The sequence below is a fragment of the Leucoraja erinacea genome, chromosome 19 (genome assembly GCF_028641065.1).
Source record: "Leucoraja erinacea ecotype New England chromosome 19, Leri_hhj_1, whole genome shotgun sequence".
Taxonomy (NCBI): Eukaryota; Metazoa; Chordata; class Chondrichthyes; order Rajiformes; family Rajidae; genus Leucoraja; species Leucoraja erinaceus.
The window spans coordinates 18,281,580-18,301,552 of NC_073395.1; the positions used below are offsets into that span (position 1 = coordinate 18,281,580).

The following is a 19,973-nucleotide window of genomic DNA, read 5'->3' on the forward strand; positions in this document are numbered from 1 at the left end:
GCGCTGCATCGGCACCCCCCCGCCCCCCTCCCCACCCCCGGCCGCTGGGATAGACGGCCCGGGATCTGCGAGTGTGGAACCGGTCAGCGTGGAGTCCGGATGCTGGGACAGAAGACGGGCCCGCTACACTGGCATCCATGGCAAGTGCTTACCTGCAGTTCACCGCGTGTACTCCAGTTGGTGTTGCGTGGAAACAGTACGGGTCATGGGTCGTGACCCGACTGCCGTGAAACCTCCCTATTACTGTGTGTGGACTTTGCCCTGTGGCTATCAGGGTCTGTCTTCCCCAGGACCGATGTGGAGTCTCTTGTCGGAGTCAACACTGCCCAATAATCCCAGTGATCGCCCGGTCAAAAACTGTAGACATCACTCAAATTTCATTCTTAGATTTATTAAAAGCTTTTGATTATAAAAAAAATAGCACATGTATTGCACAAAGTGAACTGTCACTGTTGAACTTGCATTGTTAAAATAAACTTGTATTCAACAATTGTCAAAGTACAAGGAAGGCCACGAGACTGAGTCCAGTTTGGTCTCATAATCAGAACGTACCATTTACCAGTAATATAACGAGATTCAGTCGGCGCTCCAAACCACCCGGCTCCCAGTACTCAGGTCTGTGCAGAGTGTGGGCTGGATTACACATCAGCAGCGCCAGCTCAATCGGGGTAAATGGGATTCCATCAGTTTTTGGAAAAATTAGCTATCTTTGATGGAGTTGGTTTATTTTGTAAAAAGGGAAATAAAAGAATTACAGACACTTGTGGCCTCTCCAAACATCGTTAATGGTGTTGATGAGACAAGAAACTGCAGATGTTAGAATCTTGAGTAAAACACCAAGTGCTGGAAGAACTTAGTGGGTCAGGCAGCATCTGTAGACGGAGAGGACAGAGGATGCTTCGGGTCAGGACCTTTGATCAGGTCATGAGGCAGCACCAATGCAGTCATCAATGTAGCGTAGAACGAGTTGTGGAGTGGTGTCAGGGTATATTTAGAACAAAGTACACAACCAACAAAAAGATAGGTATAGCCGGGGACCCTGCGAGTGCCCGTGGCTGCACCTTTGACTTGACTAACGTGAGATGAGTCAAAAGAACTCATCTGTGATGTCTGTTTTGCGAGATTGCTTCAATAGGAAGATCTCACAGGTTTATTCATTTTACTCTTGGATGGACGACTTTAGTGCACGGGGCAGCAATTCCTGTGCCCATGGATTTGTTCCTGAGTAAGGGACAAGCAGGGTCGACGATCAGCGGACTGGAGCATATAAACCAAAGTTATTTTTAAAGATCAAAGTGAAATGTCAAAAATTGTGCAGTTTTTAAAATTAACAGTTGGACTAAATACAAATAATTTCATTAAATCAAGCATTGACACAATGACGCAAGGCTTCATTAAACCTAAAGCGCTGAATCCTACGCAGGTAGATAAAGGAAGAAGCTGTTAACAAATATATATGTTTCCTTTATAACTTTTTTTGCATAGCCTACCACATTACTTGAAGCTGCAATACAATCAAAAACTTAAATCACTTAAAATAAGAACTTTCTCTGCTGATGCTTTTAGAACATGATAGTTTCTCCGCATGTGTGGTGGTGGGACATCCATGAATGTGCTGCAGTAACTGCCCCGGAGGCACAGAGACGGATAGCTCTAAGGTCGGGCTTGCGGACACTGGTGGGTCGCAGATGACAGAGGTTCAAGGTGACGGTGAACCTGTTTCCATACTTCCTGCATTGCTTCTGTTCAACTCCAAATAATGGTTTAATTTGGAAGAAAATTTGATTGTAATGATATTTTAAGAGAAAGGTAGACAAAAATGTTGGAGAAACTCAGCGGGTGAGGCAGCATCTATGGAGCGAAGGAAATAGGCGACGTTTCGGGTCGAGACCCTTCTTCAGACTGATGTGGGGGGGCGGGAAGAAGAAAGGAAGAGGCGGAGACAGTGGGCTGTGGGAGAGCTGGGGAGGTGAGGGGAAAGAAGGAGAAAGCAGGGACTACCTGAAATTGGAGGTCAATGTTCATACCGCTGGGGTTTAGACTATCCAAGCGAAATATGAGGTGGTGCTCCTCCAATTTACGGTGGGCCTCACTCTGGCCATGGAGGCCCAGGACAGAAAGGTCGGATTCAGAATGAGAGGGGGGAGCTGCAGTGCGTAGCCACCGGGAGATCAGGTTGGTTATTGTGAACCGAGCGGAGGTGGATAGGTTGGACGGACTGGGACATTTCTTTGGAGAGCAGGAGGCTGAGGGGTGAACGACCATGAGGGGTACAGATAAAGTGAACGCCCACGGTCTTTTCACCTATTTAGAGGATTCTAAAATTAGAGGCTTAAGGTGAGAGGGGAGAAATTTAAGAGGGACCTCAGGGCAACCTTTTCACTCAGAGGGTAGTTCGTATCTGGAATGAGTTTCCAAAGGAAGCTGTAGAAGTGGATACAATTGTGACATTCAAAAGAGATTTGGACAGATACATGGATAGGAAGGGTTTAGGGGGATATGGGCCAAATACAGGCAAATGGCCAGGATGCCGACTAGTTCTGGCCGCACTCAGTTGGCTGATGGGCCTGTTCTCTGGCTGTGTTTCTAAAGGGATGTGGGTCCAACGCAGGCGAATGGGACCAGCCCAATATGCCAATGGTTGGCATGGACAAGATGGGACAAAGGGGCTCGATGATTCTAATCATGATGTTTTCTTGGTCCAGGTTTTGGAGATGGGTTCCATTGAACTAAATCAAAAAAAATTAATTCCAAATCCAAAGCTGGCTGCAATAGTGTTTTACACAGAAACACATTGCTTTGCTTTTTGCAGTGGACTAGTGCGGAGGCGAGAGTGTACGATGGGCCTGGGGGATCTCAGTGGGGTCCCCTAGTGAGGCACTGTGGCGGATGTGCAGGAGTCTAGTAAAGGCGGGGGTGATGGCTGGCGTCGATACACGGACTCCCTGGACGGATCGGCAGCGAGCGGCGGGAGAGAGGGCGGGCAAGAGCAGCGCGGCGGCCCGGCCTCATTCAAGTGGCGTGTTGTTGTTGCTCAGGAGCACGGGGTAGGACGAGCCGATGTACTTGCCGTGCCGGTAAACCACGATCTGCAGGTGGAACTCGTCCACCATCACCAGCTCCCGCGACACCCTAGCCGACGACTGCAAGAAGCAGATGGTGTAGAGGGCAAACTCAAACTCCGGGGTGACCCCGATGAAGGAGCTGCCCACCGGCTTCACCATCTCCTTCCAGCTGAACTGTAGGGTCAGCACGTGGTCATCCTCATCAGGCTGCAACATAACCACATCATCAGTCCTCAGCTGCACCCCTCCCTGCTGCAAACACGACCCCCCCATCCCTAACCCCCCCCCCCCCCGCAAACGTGCTCACCAACCCTCCACGTCACACACTCCAGCCGGCTCTCCCCCACACGCACACCCTCCCCACATACACACCAGCCCACCCTCCCCACAGGAAACAACCCACTTCCCCTTGCCAAAGCCCCACTCCATCCACTGCTCCCTTTAGTCACAGAGGCACACGGCACAGAAAGAGGCCCTTCGGCACAACTCCACCATGCTGACCCAGATGCCCAATCTAAAAGGACACAATGTGCTGGAGTAACTCAGCGGGTCAGGCAGCATTTTTGGTGAAAATAGATAGCTGATGTTTCAGGTCAGGGGCTCTTCTTCAGACTCAACACATGTAAGCTGCCCCTATTTGCCCGTGTTTGGCCCTTATCCCCCTGAACCTCTCTTGTCCTTGTACAGTATTTCAGTGAGCGTGGTGTGAACCTAGTCCTGGTCAGGGTTAACTTTGGATGCAAGGACAGCAAAAACAAAACCTGCATCCCTGTAGTGCCTGTGTTCGTCTCAGGTCAGCCCAAAGTACCCCACTCATGTCCTGAAGAGAAACATGCCCTTCAGCCTACCATCAACCACCCATTTACATACACTGTGGGCCTAAGTTATGGGGTTGGGCAAGATAGGACTTTATTCCTTACAGCGCAGGAGGCTGAGGGGTGATCTAAGAGATGTGTACAACATCACGAGGGGAACAGATAGGACGAACGCACAGAGTGTTTTACTCAGCATAGGGGAATCAAGCACCAGAGGACATAGGGCAACATTTTCACACAGGTGTATGGAACAAGCTGCCAGATGAGGTAGTTGAGGCAGCTACAAGACCAATGATTAAAAGACATTTTAATAACTGGTTAGCAAAGGTTCAGAGGGATATGGGCTAAATGTGGGCATGTGGAACTAGTGTCGATGGAGCATCTTGGTTGGCATGAGCAAGTTGGGCTGAAGGACCTGTTTCCTTGCTATTTGACTCTGATTTGGTGAGTTCATTCCATTCAGATGGGGTGGGGGGAGGGGTTTCAGGGACTGGCTCTGCGGGGGATTCTGAGCCAGTGTGAGGGTGAAGGGACTGGAAGGTCCTTTCCTGCTTGGACCAGAAGATGCGGCTTCTGCCTGGTCTTCTTCATCCACGGCTTCTTCCTGGCTCTGGGAACTGTGGTGGGGCACAGAAAGAGATGGAGGAAATATTTCTGCTGGTTGTTCTGAGCTGGGGCTGAGGTTAGGAAACATTTCTATACCCTGAAGCTGGTAAACGTCTCAAGTTCTTTTCCATAATTATAACTAACACTGACTCAACTGGTAACCTCAAATCTGAGACAGATGGACGCTAATGAACCAATCAATGCATGAAGGGACGCAGGGGATAGTTGGAACTCTGAAGATGAGTTGGGGATCAACTACCATTTCATCGTTGCAGTGAACGGCTTCTTCCCTTCGGTAAACGCCCCATATAAACCAACCCGGTGCAAACCTTGTTCTTGTCTCTTCTTGCCACAAATCCTTTGTAATCAATGTGGTTGTGCTTCTCCTGGAGGTAGAACTGGACCCAGTTGTGGAGACCCATGATCTCCTTCCCTCGTTTGGTCTCTCCCACAAAGACATGCTCGAACCCTGAGGAGTCTCTCCTAGAGGACGCAAGCAGTGGAAGATTAAACAATGTTTCCCCCAACGATAGGATTCAGGACTGGCTTGGTGGTGGAGTATGGTAGTGAAGTTGTGGGAGGGCGGTGTAAATGTGGAACGAGCTGCCAGAGGAAGCGGTTGAGCTGGGTACAATTGCAATTAGTATAAAGGACATTTGGACAGGGACATGGACAGGAAAGGTTTACAGGGATATGGATCTAATGCAGTCAAATGGGACTTGCTCACGTGGCAACAGTCAGCATGGAGCAGTTGGGCCGAATGGCCTATTCCTGTGCTGTACGGCTCCAGGAATGCCCATATCAACATCCTCCAAATTCTGGAATTATTCCTGTAGATTCGAGGGCAGAAAATATGACCTCACTACTGAGGAAAAGAGGGAGAGCAGAAACAGGGAACTTCAGGCATTATCCAACAGTGGTGGCAGGAGAAATATGGATTTTAATGAGATATAGAAACAGAATAAGGAGTGATCTTACAGAGGTGTACAAAATCATGAGGAATAGATTGGATCAATGCATAGATTCTGCCCAGAGTAGGGGAATTGAGAACCAGAGGACATAGGTTTTAAGGTGGGGGGGGGGGGGGGGGGGGGGGGGGGGGGGGGATATTTAATAGGACCCTGAGGGTCTTTTTTTACACAAAGGGTGGTGGGTGTATGGAACGAGTTGCTGGGGGAGGTAATGGAGGCAGGTACTAACGCAATGTTTCAGAAACATTTAGACAGCAACATGGATAGGTTAGGTTTAGGGGGATATATGGGTCAAATGCAGGCAGATGGGACTAGTGTAGATGAGGCACGTTGGTCGCGAGGGCAAGTTGGACCGAAATGTTTCCACATTGTATGACTATGACTCTAATGCTTTGAAAGAATTAACATAAATATATGACCAGAAAGTCATATTTGATTAATCTACTGGAGTTTGAGGATATGACCAATAGGGTAGATAAGGGAAACCAGTGGGTGCAATTGGATGTTCTGGTGGCTTTGGACGTTCCCCCACAGAAGGCTGATTGACCAGGTTAAAGGAGAGAGCTGTGGTTAATCTATGCACACGGATTGTCCATTGGTTATTGGGCAGAAGGTGAAGAATGGGACCTCGTCAGATTGCCAGCCTGTGAGTGATGGGTGCCATGGGATTGTGCTTGGCCACACAAGCAAGATCGACATTTGGCTCAATGGACCAGGAGTTGTTTTCCAAGGGAGGTGGTGATACTAAACCGGTGGGATTGCGCGGGGGAGGAGGGGGCAAGGGGGCTTCAAGAGGACACGGACAACCTGGGTGAAATTGGTGAATCGGTGCTTCCCTACAGCGGCTTCAAGATGGTGTAGGCCGCAGGCCGGCGTTCGAAGATCTAAAGTCCCCGCCGCGCCGCAGTTAGAAGCACCGCAGAACATGACAAATGGAAGATGGATGTAGCCCAGACCATCACGCAAACCAACCACCCTTCCGCTGGCTCAATCTACACTTTATGCTGCCACGGCAAGACTACCAGCATAATCAAGGACCAGTCTCACCCTAATCACTCCCGATTCTCCATTATATCATCAGGCAAGAGGTACAGAAGTTTGAAAACACGCACCTCCAGGTTCAGGGACAGTTTCAGGCAACTGAACCGTCCTTTCACCAGCTAGAGTGTGGCCCTGACCTACCATCTACCTCATTGGACACCCTCAAACTAAAGATGGTCTTAATTGGACTTTACCTTGCACTAGATGTTATTCCCTTTATCCTGTATATGTACACTGTGGACGGTTTGATTGATTTCATAGAATGAAAGCATGGAACAGAATAGCACAGGAACAGGTCCTTCGGCCCACAATGTCTACACTGAACATACCGTTAAACTAATCTGCTCTGCCTGATTCATATCTCTACATTCCCTGCATATCCATGTGCCTAACTTTGTCTTTTAATTGCCACTATCGTATCGGCCTCCACCACCGCCCCTGGCATAGAAACAAGGTGCAGGAGTAGGCCATTCAGCCCTATGAGCTAGCACCACCATTTAACTCATCTAAAATCAGTACCCCGTTCCAACTTACCCCCTGGAGTACAGCTGTTGTACAGATGCTGCATGGAACTTACCCCCGGCCTCCTCTGGAGTACAGCTGGAACCAGATGTCGTACAGGTGCTGCCGGAACCCCCGTGCATCGGCCGACGTTAGATTTTTGCTGACCAGGTACTGGTGAGCAAGCTGGAAGGAAAGGGGCAGGTCAGGGTTCTTTAGTCATCGCCACAGAATTAGCTCATTCGGCCCATCAAGTCTACGCCACCATTCAATCGTGGTTGATCTATCTTTCCCTCTCACCCCCATTCTCCTGCCTTCTCCCCATAATCTTTGACGCCCTAACTAATCAAGAATCTGTCAATTTCCGCTTTAAAAATATCCATTGACGGCCTCCACAGCCTTCTGTGGCAACAAACGCCACAGATTCACCGCCTCTGACTAAAGAAATGCCTCCTCATCACCATTCTAAAGGTGCGTCCTTTTATTCTGACGCTGCCCCTTCTGGTCCTGGACCCACTAGTGAAAACATCCTCTTCACATCCTCTCTATCCAGGTCTTTCACTATTCGGTAAGTTTCAATGAGGTCCCACTTCATCGTTCTAAACTGCAGCGAGTACTGGCCCAGTGCCATCAAACGCTCATCATAGGGTCACTGTACTCGTCCGGCCGTTTTTGCCCGTTTAACTGTAACTCATCCTTCTCTCCCTGTGTCACACACCAGGGTGCGGCTGTAGCCCACCACACAGGCAGGCGTCATGCCTGTCCCATACCTGGCCTGACGTTATTCTCCACTGCCGTGCTACACACGCGCTCACCGTGTGAGTGCTCACAATGTGAGTGGGGGCAACATTCACCGCTCGTACCCCGTGATGCCATCTTGGTTTAAAGTACAACACCACTGCGTTCAACTTCTAAACAGGTGGGATCTTACAACAGCCACCAGCTTTGAGAGTGGTGATACCGAACAAGGCACCTTGGGGCAAACTGCACGCAGACCGTGAATTTCTAAACGAATTCATCACATAAAGATGCAGAACCCTGCTTGGTGGTAGAACACGCAGCACAGAGTTGTTGGGGAATGCAGATGTGATGCCATAGAGCGGATTTGGGGGTAATCTCCACCCAGGACTGGGTCAGGGGTCATCTCCATTGTCGACCAGGTCAGGGGTCACCTCTGTCCAGAATGGTATCAGGGGTCACCTGTCCAGAATAGGGTCAGAGGTCACCTCTGTCCTGGACAAGTTCAGGGGTCACCTCTGTCCAGGACAGGGGATCACCTGCACCAGGATCAGGTTGGGGTGGGTCACCTGTGAGTGGACGGGGAGTGTGCTTGGCTCTGCTTTGGTCTGAGGATTGAGTCTGACTCGGGGAGCACGGCACTGATGGAGATCTCCCTGACGAAACATCAAAATAGAGAAAGAAGGAAGCCACAAAGTGCAGGGGTAAGTCAGGCAACTTCTCTGGAGAACATGGATAGATGAAGTTTAGGATCGGGACCCTTCCTCAGACTGATCAAAGTGGAGATCTATTTGCTGGGTCTCAGTGATATCTCCTGGGCTGGTTCTGAGGTGGTCTGCCCGGTGAACAGGTCGATAGCGGAGAACCACATCATCTTGTATTCGTCACGTTACTGTCGTCAAAACCTGTTGTGGACACAAGGGGGCGATGCAATCCCTCTGCCACGGCCAGAAGTCACCGGGGGGGGGGGGGGGGGGGGTTATTGTAGAAACGTATCTTTACTTTCCAGGTTAAAGTTCAACCTATTTGCATGGTGCATCTCTGAACAAAACACAAACATTTGTCTATAGATGTATAGATGGAAGGAGGTCACCCGCAGCGTGCTGGCCCTCGGGGCCGACCCAGGGTCCCTCACCCACCTGCATGACTTTAGTTTCCAGAATCACATCGAGGAAGTGGAAGTTTTCGGCCATTTCCTCGGGAGTCACCACCTCCGCGATTCCCGTCGACATCTCGTAGTTGTCCAGCAGGGCGGTGAAGGCTGCGTCACAAAGTGCTCGTTACACCAACAAACTGTGCAGAATAATTCACCCAGAAAACAAGCTATAAAAGTACTTTGAGCTATTCAATGTGGATATTCTAATAAAAGCACGTCCTTGTATCCCTGTGACTAGTCAAGTGATGCTCTGACTCGCAGACAGTGGGCCATTGTACGCATGTTGTACACACAATCTCTTTTTCAAACTGAAAGGGCTTAATTAATGGAAGGAAATGCAGATGCTGGTTTACACTGAAGAAAGACCCAAAATGTCAGCGGGACAGACAGCATCTCTGATGAAAAAGAATAGGTGAAGTTGGGTCTCCACCCAAAATGTCACCCATTCCTTTTCTCTGGAGATGCTGCTCGTCCCACTGAGTTACTCCAGCATTTTGTGTCTATCTTTGGAATCGTGCACATGTTATACACACATTCCCTCATCAAACTGAGAGGGTTTAATATGTGGAAGGAACTGCAGATGCTGCTTTACACCAAAGATAGATGCAAAATGCTGGAGTAACTCAGCGGGTCAGGCAGCATCTCTGGATTAATAATTAAGGGGAAGACCCAGTGGAATCATTACTGAGGTTTCACTGTGGGAGGGAGTTATCCGCCAATGTCCCAGATGTTCGGGTCATTAGTTATCTCCTGTACCTTATAAATAGGTAAGTGGCAAAATGAAAGAGTTACAGGGGCATGCGAAGGATGCAGGAAAATGAGGAAAAAGGGATCGTGCTGGCATTGACTTAATGGGCCAAATGGCCTCTGCATTGTAAGATGCAAGGAGGCGTAAACCTAGAGCAAGGTTGCAGAGCAGTTGTCAAGCCAGGGTCCGACCACCAAACTATCACGGGTGGTTGACTTTCCAATGGGCCTTCACAGCAGATCATGTCAGAAGGTGAACCTCCTTCCAGGATGTAGAAATAAGGAACTGCTGATGCTGGTTTACTGAAGGAAAAGGCACAAAATGCTGGAGTAACTCAGCAAGTCAGACAGTATCTCTAGAGAACATAATTAGGCAATGTTTCGGGTCAATACCCTTCTTTAGATGGATTGTGGTGGGGGAGAAGCAGACAGGGCAGATGGGGTTTTTCTGCTTTTTTTTTGGCCACACGGTGGCGCAGCGGTAGAGTTGTTTACTGCCTCAAAGCGCCAGAGACCCGGGTTCGACCCTGACTACGGGTGCTGTCTGTGCAGAGTTTGCATGTTCTCCCCATGACCGCGTGGGTGCTGCGGTTTCCTCCCACATTCCAAAGAGGTCGGCCTGCACTCGGTGGGTTGAAGGGCCCGCTTCCACGCTGTATCTCTAAAAATCTAACGTCTAAAGGTCTCACGTCCCCACGGCTACAGGTGAAATGAATAGGAACCTACCTGCAAACGATTTAATAGACCGCAAACGGTCCTCGTTTACGTAGGAGAAGAGTGGTCGACGGGCGCAGTCCCTCGCATTGTTGCTTCCAGCGACCACGTACCCCGCCTTGCCCTGCGCACAGAAGCCGTGTTCACTGCCCGGGCAATACAACGTGAAGCTGGTCCCCCTGTACACCCTGCACAAACCCAGCGCAGGGCACACCACCACGCACCTACACACCCACAGGGCCCACTGCACCACACACTAACACAGCCCGCAGAAGCCCAACACAGTGCGACACTTCTCACACACACAGGCCTCTGCAACCGACATACACAAACACACACACCGCATACAGCCACAGTCTGACACTTCACCACACGCCCTGTTCAAACACAACCCAATCCGGCGTTTCACACAAAGATGTCCTCATCGACACAGCCCTGTAGCATCCCCACAGACTGCTGTGGAGCACAGTGTTCCACAATGACCAGTGAACTAACACGGCTCTGTACAAGCACCGTGCAGCCCGCCCTGGGCGTTTTACTTTTACATTTCTTGTTCGCACGGAAATTAATAGAGAATGGGATTGTTCTTAAAACCATCGCAGACTTGATGGGCCCAATAGTCTCCTGCGTGGTCACAAGGAAGTTTAGAGCTTGCTGTCTGTAGCGACACAGTAGCAGGTCAGGAGCTACTTCTGACGGTCAACAGGTGAAGGGAACATTTACAGCAGCGTAGGACAGGAGTGGCCGGGTGGGTTGGGAGCCCTGTCTTGGGAGTGTAGGAGGCCGTGGGTGACCTTATAGAAACATGAGGGCCCAACATAAGATGGTGGTCACAGTCTTTAACCTCAGAGTAAGGGAGTTAAAACTAGATTCAAGATGAGAGGGGAAAGATTTAAAAGATCTGAGGGGCAACTTTTCCACACGGAGGGTAGTGGGTACATGGAACGAGCTGTCAGGAGAAGCTCAATGTTTAAAAGACATTTGGACGGATTCATGGATAGGAAATGTTTGGAGGATAGGGGCCAAACGCGGGCAGGTGGGACTAGTGCTGCTGTGTAACTCTATCAAGGTAAATGTGAAAGGTAAATCATGTATGACGAATCTTATAGAATTTTTCGAGGATGTAACTAGTAGAGTGGATAAGGGAGAACCAGTGGATGTGTTATATCTGGACTTTCAGAAGGCTTTCGACAAGGTCCCACATAAGAGATTAGTATACAAACTTAAAGCATACGGTATTGAGGGTTCAGTATTGATGTGGATAGAGAACTGGCTGGCAGACAGGAAGCAAAGAGTAGGAGTAAACAGGTCCTTTTCAGAATGGCAGGAAGTGACTAGTGGGGTACCGCAAGGCTCAGTGCTGGGACCTCAGCTATTCACAATATATATTAATGATTTGGACGAGGGAATTGAATGCAACATCTCCAAGTTTGCGGATGACACGAAGCTGGGGGGCAGTATTAGCTGTGAGGAGGATGCTAGGAGGCTGCAAGGTGACTTGGATAGTCTGGGTGAGTGGGCAAATGCATGGCAGATACAGTATAATGTGGATAAATGTGAGTTTATCCACTTTGGTGGCAAAAACAGGAAAGTAAACTATTATCTGAATGGTGGCCGATTAGGAAAAGGGGAGATGCAACTAGACCTGGGTGTCATGGTACACCAGTCATTGAAAGTAGGCATGCAAGTGCAGCAGGCAGTGAAGAAGGCGAATGGTATGTTAGCATTCATAGCAAAAGGATTTGAGTATAGGAGCAGGGAGATTCTACTGCAGTTGTATAGGGTCTTGGTGAGACCACACCTGGAGTATTACATACAGTTTTGGTCTCCTAATCTGAGGAAAGACATTCTTGCCATAGAGGGAGTACAGAGAAGGTTCGCCAGACTGATTCCTGGGATGTCAGGACTTTCATATAAAGAAAGACTGGATAGACTCGGCTTGTACTCGTTAGAATTTAGAAGATTGAGGGGGGATCTTATAGAAACTTACAAAATTCTTAAGGGGTTGGACAGGCTAGATGCAGGAAGATTGTTCCCGAACAAGGGGTCACAGAAGTCCAGAACAAGGGGTCACAGTTTAAGGATAAGGGGGAAATCTTTTAGGACCGAGATGAGAAAACCATTTTTCACACAGAGAGTGGTGAATCTCTGGAATTCTCTGCCACAGAAGCTAGTTGAGGCCAGTTCATTAGCTATATTTAAGAGGGCGTTAGATGTGGCCCTTGTGGCTAAAGGGATCAGGGGGTATGGAGAGAAGGCAGGTACGGGATACTGAGTTGGATGATCAGCCATGATCATATTGAATGGCGGAGCAGGCTCGAAGGGCTGAATGGCCCACTCCTGCACCTAATTTCTATGTTTCTATGTATCACTCAAAACTACAGCTGTTTCAAGCCACCAGCAATATCTATTTCAAGTTCAAGTTCAAGTGAGTTTATTGTCATGTGTCCCTGTATAGGACAATGAAATTCTTGCTTTGCTTAAGCACACAGAAAATAGTAGGCATTTACTACAAAACAGATAAATGTGTCCATATACCATAATATAAATATATACACACATGAATAAATAAACTGGTAAAGTGCAAATAACAGAAAGTGGTTATTAATAATCAGAGTTTTGTCCGAGCCAGGTTTAATAGCCTGATGGCTGTGGGGAAGTAGCTATTCCTGAACCTGGTTGTTGCAGTCTTCAGGAATTTCCTCAAGATTACTAGCACTCATGATGGTGGCTGTGTGTGTGACTGGCTCACTCCCCTCTGTGAATGTTACTGGAACCATGGCTGATGCTAATCCCACACCCGATGTCATGGTCCACCCACCCACACGCAGTCTCCCCACCCACCTGTGAGAGCTCCACCCACACGCATGCTCCACCCACCCACCAATTTACCAAAAAGCTCCTCTCCCGCCTCCGTACACACGCCCCAGTCCCAACCCCACCCCAGTCTCCCCTCCCCCTCCCCATACAAAGTACCTACCCCCTCCATCTCTACACCGTCCCCAGTCCCAAACCCACCCCAGTCACCCCCATCTCCATATAAAGTCCAGTCTCAACTCCATCCCAGAGATCCCCCTCCATACACAATCCCCTGTCCCAACCCTAACCCAGTCTCCCCCATCCCCAGTCCTAACCCTACTTGACTGAGCTTGTGATGAGAGGTGGTCTTTTCAACCCGTCTCCCCCACCCCACTCCATCCCCCCATATCCTACCCTCATTCGCCCTGCCATATCCTGCCCCGTCATCCTTGCCCTGCTCCATTTCCCCTGTCCTCCATTTCCTCTGCCCTGCCCCCCTCTCCCTTGTCCCGTCTCCCCAGCTTCACACTCCTCTGCCCTGCCTTCCCCCACCCACCCCCACCCTGCCCTCCCCCACCCACCCCCACCCTGCCTTCCCCCACCCACCCCCACCCTGCCCTCCCCCGCCCACTCTGCCCTCCCCCACCCCACCTCCTCCACCCGCCCTGCCCGAGGCATACGGCCCATTTATAGTGCCCACTTGCAGCACCAGCTTCCCCTTTAGCCATTGCCGACTTTGGAATGGTACCAACCTGCACGGAGATATTGTAGTCCACACCGGGCACCAGCCGGTTCTCATCTGCTTTCCACAGCTCATTGAGGATCTTGGAGAGATCCTGGTTCATCACGAGTCTGGGGGGGGAGGAAGCAGAGACGGTGAAGTCAGCGGTGAAGTCAGCGGGATCCCAGCCGTTGGAGCGACAGTGCACGGCACCCTGTACAAGATGGCTGGACCTGGCAGATAAACGCGAGGCTTCACGCTGAAGTCAGGGCTGCTGTGATGGAGCTGGAGTTATGGGTAATGATCTAGTTTCGAAAGGAAATAGCCAGCGTAGAAGAGTTTAAATATTAACCATCCAGTCAGAACATCTGAACATCAGCACTCACTTCCTGCCCACAACTTTATGGCCTGATACTAATTATATCTTGGTAAACTGTCAGCAGTACAATCCCTCACTGTCAGATAGACACAAGATGCTGGAGTAACTTAGCGGGACAGGCGACATCTCTGGGGAGAAGGAATGGGTAACGTTTCGGTCGAGACTGAAGAAGTGTTTCGACCTCGAAATGTCACCCATTCTTTCTCTCCAGAGATGCTGCCTGTCCCACTAAGTTACTCCAGCATTCTGTGTCTAGCTTAGGTGTAAACCAGCATCTGCAGTTCCTCCCTACACAATCCCTTACTGCCTCAAAATCAAAGATGGGGATCAGGACACAGCAAGCATATTTAACCCTTTACCTCTCCTCACGATCTCTCCCCACAATCTCTCCTCTCAGCACTAGTTTCTTCTAAGCTCCAGACAGATACGGACGGTGGGTCTGATTGGGAAGGCCCTTCAAAGGCCAGCACAGCGCAAGGGGCAGAGTGGCCTCCTTCACTGATGGCCCCTTGGCCGACAGTGGAGAATTTGCGAGGGAAGGCCAGTGTGGAGCAGAATCGAGATCTGGGTCACGTGCAGGCAAACGAACAATTTAAAATGGCCGTCAGATATTGTGGGCGGAGGGGCCTGATACAGCTCCTCCAGAGTTAGTTATCCTTGGATGAGATAAACCACGGTCTCATCTGCTCTCTTGGGTGGGGATAAACCTCCCCCCCAACCCGGCATCATTGGAAAAGCAGAGGAGGGCCAATACTTACACTGGTCATTATCTGGTCATTAGCTGCGGGTAGAGACTTGCTGTATATACATTGGACACTGTATACTCCACATTACTATCTATTTGGCATAGATAGGGTAGACAGTCAGTACCTTGTTCCCAGGGTGGAAATGTCCAACACAGTTCAAACTGAGTGGGGAAAGTTTATAGGAGATGTGTGAGGCAAGTTTTGGTTTCACACACAGAGGGTGGTGTGTGCCTGTGATGCACTGCCAGAGGTGGTGGTGGAGCAGATAGGGTTGTGGCGTTGAAGAGACTTTAGATAGGGGGGGAATTGAGGGGGGGGGAGAGAGCAGGGGGTAGAGGGTGTGGGAGAGAGGGCAGGGGAGAGAGGAGATGGTAGGAGAGAGAGGAGGGCACGGGAAAAAGTAGAGGGGAGGGGAGAGGAGGGCAAGGGGGAGAGGAGAGGGCAAGGGGGCAGGGGAGGGGAGGGCAGGGGGGAGAGGGGAGGGCAGGGGGGAGAGGCCAGCGGAGAGAGAGGCCAGGGGACAGAGGAGAGAGCAGGGGAGAAAGGAGGGGGCAGGGGGAGAGGAGAGGGTAGGGGCGAGAGAGGAGAGGAGCAGGGAGAGGAGGGGGGAGAGGAGGGGAGAGTGAAGGAGGGATGGGGAGGTGAGGTGGGGAGGGTGGGGGAGGGAAGGAGAGGAAGGGAGGTGATATGGGGGAGATAAGATGGGGGAAGAGAGGACAGGGAGGTACCCAGGGCGTGCACAAGCTCACTGTTGCTTCACTCCCACCGCTGGGAATAAATGAGTTTGAAACGTTGTCATTGCAGAACCACGACCACACGCCCGTCCCGCCCACAACCCGTCCCTCCGGCACCCACCTCGATTCTGCTCCACACCCTCCTTCCCACTGCCACTGAAGGAGACCATTCTGTCCCTCATGTGTAAGAAGGAACTGCAGATGCTGGTTTACACTGATGTTAGACACAAAAACCTGGTGTAACTCAGCGGGCGAGGCAGCATCTCTGGGGAGAAGGAATGGGTGACGTTTTGGGTCGAGACCCTTCGTCAGGTATGCCCCTGGTGCTGTGCTGGCCTTTGAAGAGACTTTCCAATAGATCCACCTTGAATTAAAGCAACTTTCTAGTTTACTTTTACATGGAGAAGAGCAGCACTGGATAAGGCCTTTCAGCCCACGATACCTGTGCTAGCCAAATTAAGCCATCTGCCTGCACATGTCCACCTCCCTCAATCCGTGCAGGAGCGAGACAGAACACTTGGCTGACAATTGCCGCAACCATCTCTCGCTCAACGGCACAAGAATAAGGAACAACAAAACCACGAAAGGGGAAGTCAGGTTTCTCCCCACATTCCGTGTCCTTGAATCATCCACTACCGGGAACATTCCCCAAGTCTCACTCAACTGTGTCTGCTTTGGGGCGGCACAGTGATAGATTTGTTGCCTCATAGCGCCAGAGACCCGGGTTCGATCCTGACTATGGGTGATATCTGTGTGGATGCTCCAGTTTCCTCCACCACTCCAAAGACGTGCAGGTTTGTAGGTTAAATGGGCCTCCGTAAATTGTCCCTGGTGTGTAGGATAGAACTAGTGTAAGGGGTGATCACTAGTCGGTGCGGACTCGGTGGGCCAATGGGCCTGTTTCCACTCTGTTCTCTAAACTAAACTCTCCTGGTAGCTCCAGCTTAACCTTGCAGCTGTTTGCCAGGCCTGGAACCAACCCGGTGCATCTCAAGGTCTGGTTCCACCAGCAGGCCCACAGGAGACGGTTTAGTTTAATGTATTATTGTCACGTGTGCTACCCATGTAGCGGAAAGACTATACACGAGTACAGTCAAGCTGCCCACAGTGTACAGATAAAGCATAAAGTATTTCTGTGATTTCTGTTTCGATAGAAACTACTGCTGTTGTTATAGTATCCAGAACTGTTTATATACAGAGTGTTGGGTTCAGTTTACGGAGATCACTGTTAAAATGTTATTGGCTCGTTTCCAGTTTCCGTCTCCACCCTTGTGGACTAAGTTAGCAACGTGTTTCATGTTATTCCATGTTAAACTAAACCTCATCTTAACCAGACACCAGTCTCTCTCCCCGCGTACAGAGCAAGGCGGCAGCTCCCTCTAGTGTCCGTGTCTGCTGTGTGCAAACCTGGGGCTGACGGTATCACATCCCTGCTCAGCTGCCTGGCCACCACTGCCGTTAGATCATAGCCATCCCTCCCTCCCTCTGGGAATACCCCTCATCCCATACCCCACACTAACCCCCACTCCCCCTGTAATCCCCTCTCCCAATCACAAACTCCCCCCCTCCCCCTGTGTAACTACCCACACCTCTTCCCCCACTACCCCTGTAACCCGCACTCCCTCTGTAACCCCTGCCCCTCCCTCACTGCCCCCTCTGTAACCCTCCCATCACTTACCCCTCTGTAACCCCTCCCCCCTTCCCCCCATCCTTCACAGTTGCCTATCCCACAGCCCACCCACACTGGGTTGGTTGAAGGCTGGCATTTTAAGAGTTCATGTTTGGAAATAGGTTGAATGCAAATTTAGATTTTATGACACACTCGTTAAGTTATTATCTTATCGTGCACCACATTCACAAATGTAAACACGCTGCCCGTGTACAGTGTGTAGATACCATCGTGGACAAAGACTTGGAGTGTCACCACATTAGTATGGATAAGCCAAGACAGATTACGCTTTTACAAGTAGTTTCAACTGCTCTCCAATGTAAATACATAAATTATTTTGTACATAAACTACTGCACATTCAAAAGCACAATGATAAAATAATCACCATGAAATGCTTTTTTCCAATTAAATGTGGATCAAATACAGTCACTGTGTCGATACTAAACACCTCTCTGCCACATCTCTCCCCACTGACCACAGTTTGGTGAATAAACTGCACAGCTCAGATCCACAGGATACGCAAGCAATCCTGGACGCACGGGATTTCCAGTGGAAATATGTTTTACATTTATAAATGTAAGCTACAGGAAAGATGCCAAAAAGCTGGAAGTGGAGCAGAGAGGATTCGCGAGGATGTTGCCAGGACTCGAGGGCCTGAGCTACAGGGAGTGGTTGGGCAGGCTAGGACTCTATTCCTTGGAGCGCAAGAGGGTGAGGGGAGATCTCATCGGGGTTGTATAAAATCACGAGGGTAATAGATAGAGTGAATGCACAGGCTTTTACCTAGGATAAGGGAATGTAAAACCAGGGGACATAGGTTTGAGAGGGGAAAGATTTAATAGGAACCTGAGGGGGCATTTTTGCACACAGAGGGTGGTGGGTATATGTTAAGAGCTGCCAGGGAAGGTAGTTGAGATGGGTACAATAACAATATTTAAAAGACATTTGGAAAGGTACATGGATAAGAAATGTTTAGAGGGATATGGGCCAAAAGCGGGCAGGTGGGACTAGCGAACATGGGGTACCTTGATCAGCATGGGCAAATTCGGCTGAAGGTCCTGTTTCCGTGCTGCATGACTTAGTATTTGCCTTTAAACAACTATATTGGTCACTAATGTGTTCGGTTCTGAGGCGGATTGGGAATGGGGGGATGACAGGACTGCTCTGGAGAGTTGACACACACTAGATGGGCCGAATGGCCTTTGTTCCGTGTTGTGAAAGCCCTGGGTTCCAGTGCTCCTCATTCAGCAGCCAGTCACCCTTTGTGCCGGCATGCTGAGCCAGAGGGGGTCTTCTGACCAGAGGACAGGATCCATATTAAAGGGTTACTCCTGATCTTTCCATTTTTTGTCAATCCTATCTTTCAGATTCTCTCCACTAACTCCATGCCGCTGACATTAGACTCGCCAGCCTGTAATTATTGACTTATCCACCGCCACCATCCTACCAGGGTACCACATTTGCATTCTGCATCATCTCACCCGTGGCTAAAGGACTTTTAAAAGTCTCTATCAGACAATCAACATCCTCCTCCCCTGTGCCCACAGCTGCCGCCCATACATCTCACTGGCCAGATTTATCCCCTTTCGATCCACCTTTAAGCTTCTCCGTCCCGATGGCAAACCGTCTGGTTCTGAACCAGCACTGCACTGAATGACAGCGGAGGCTGCGGGAACCGAACCCACCTCCCCCACTCTGGGACGGAGACCACCAGGTCCCTGGGAATGACAACCGAGTAAAGGTGGGGTAACCCGAGCCTGGACACCGGTGCAGTGATGGTGCAAACGGCGTACTGGCGATACAAACCATTCAGTGACGATACAATAACGTTGCAAACGGTACAAATGGTACAATAACGGGACAGACGGTGCAATAACCCACAGCATGGGAAACGATTCAGCAACGATGCAATAACTGTGTAAACGGTGCAGTGGCGGTATAGACGGTACAGTAACGGTATAGGCGGTGCAGTAACCCAAGCAACTGGGCAACGGTGCAATAACAATGCAAACGATGCAATAATGGTGCAAACGATCCAGCAATAGTGTAAAACGGTACAAACGGGCTGTGAACCTGGATAACGGTGCGCCGTCCAGCCCGTTACTCCCTCCCTCCGTAAACATCCACCACTCGCTCCCTCATTCACTCCCCCTCCCTTTTTTATTCTTTCTCTCTCTCTCTCCCCATCTCTCTCTGTCTCTCTCTCTCTCTCTGTCTCTCTCCCTCTCTCTCTCTCTCTCTCTCTCTCTCCCCCTCACTCACCCCGACGCCATTCTTCCACCGCGATCGCCGTCAGTGGGCGGGACCAACCTCCCCTCCCGCCGGCTCCCATTGGCCCGCTCCCCCCGGTATGCGGCTGACTGGCGGGCGGCTCCGCCAATCACAGCGCGGAGCGGCCCGACACCTCAGCCAATGGGGATCGCAGGCGGAGCGGACGGGCACCAATCAGCGGGGGCCGAGGGGGCGGGACCAGGGCGCGGCCGCTTCTTCTCCGAGCGAGAGGCGAGGACGGGACAGCACGGAGATGTGGGGCCGAGTGGTGGAGGTAAGAGGCCGGGGAATGGGAGGGA

General features: G+C 50.4%; 1 protein-coding gene across 1 annotated transcript; it reads right to left on the reverse strand.

Moving 5' to 3' along the window:
* Positions 1-375: 375 nt before the first annotated feature.
* endouc (endonuclease, polyU-specific C) lies at positions 376-19,745 on the reverse strand. The gene is made up of 7 exons (XM_055650489.1): positions 19,666-19,745; positions 13,906-14,005; positions 10,367-10,478; positions 8,877-8,998; positions 7,076-7,185; positions 4,816-4,969; positions 376-3,272 (listed from the first exon to the last, which is right to left on the reverse strand). The coding sequence occupies exons 1-7, from the start codon at positions 19,674-19,676 to the stop codon at positions 3,009-3,011; spliced, it is 873 nt and encodes a 290-aa protein (XP_055506464.1). The 5' UTR covers positions 19,677-19,745; the 3' UTR covers positions 376-3,008.
* Positions 19,746-19,973: the final 228 nt, after the last annotated feature.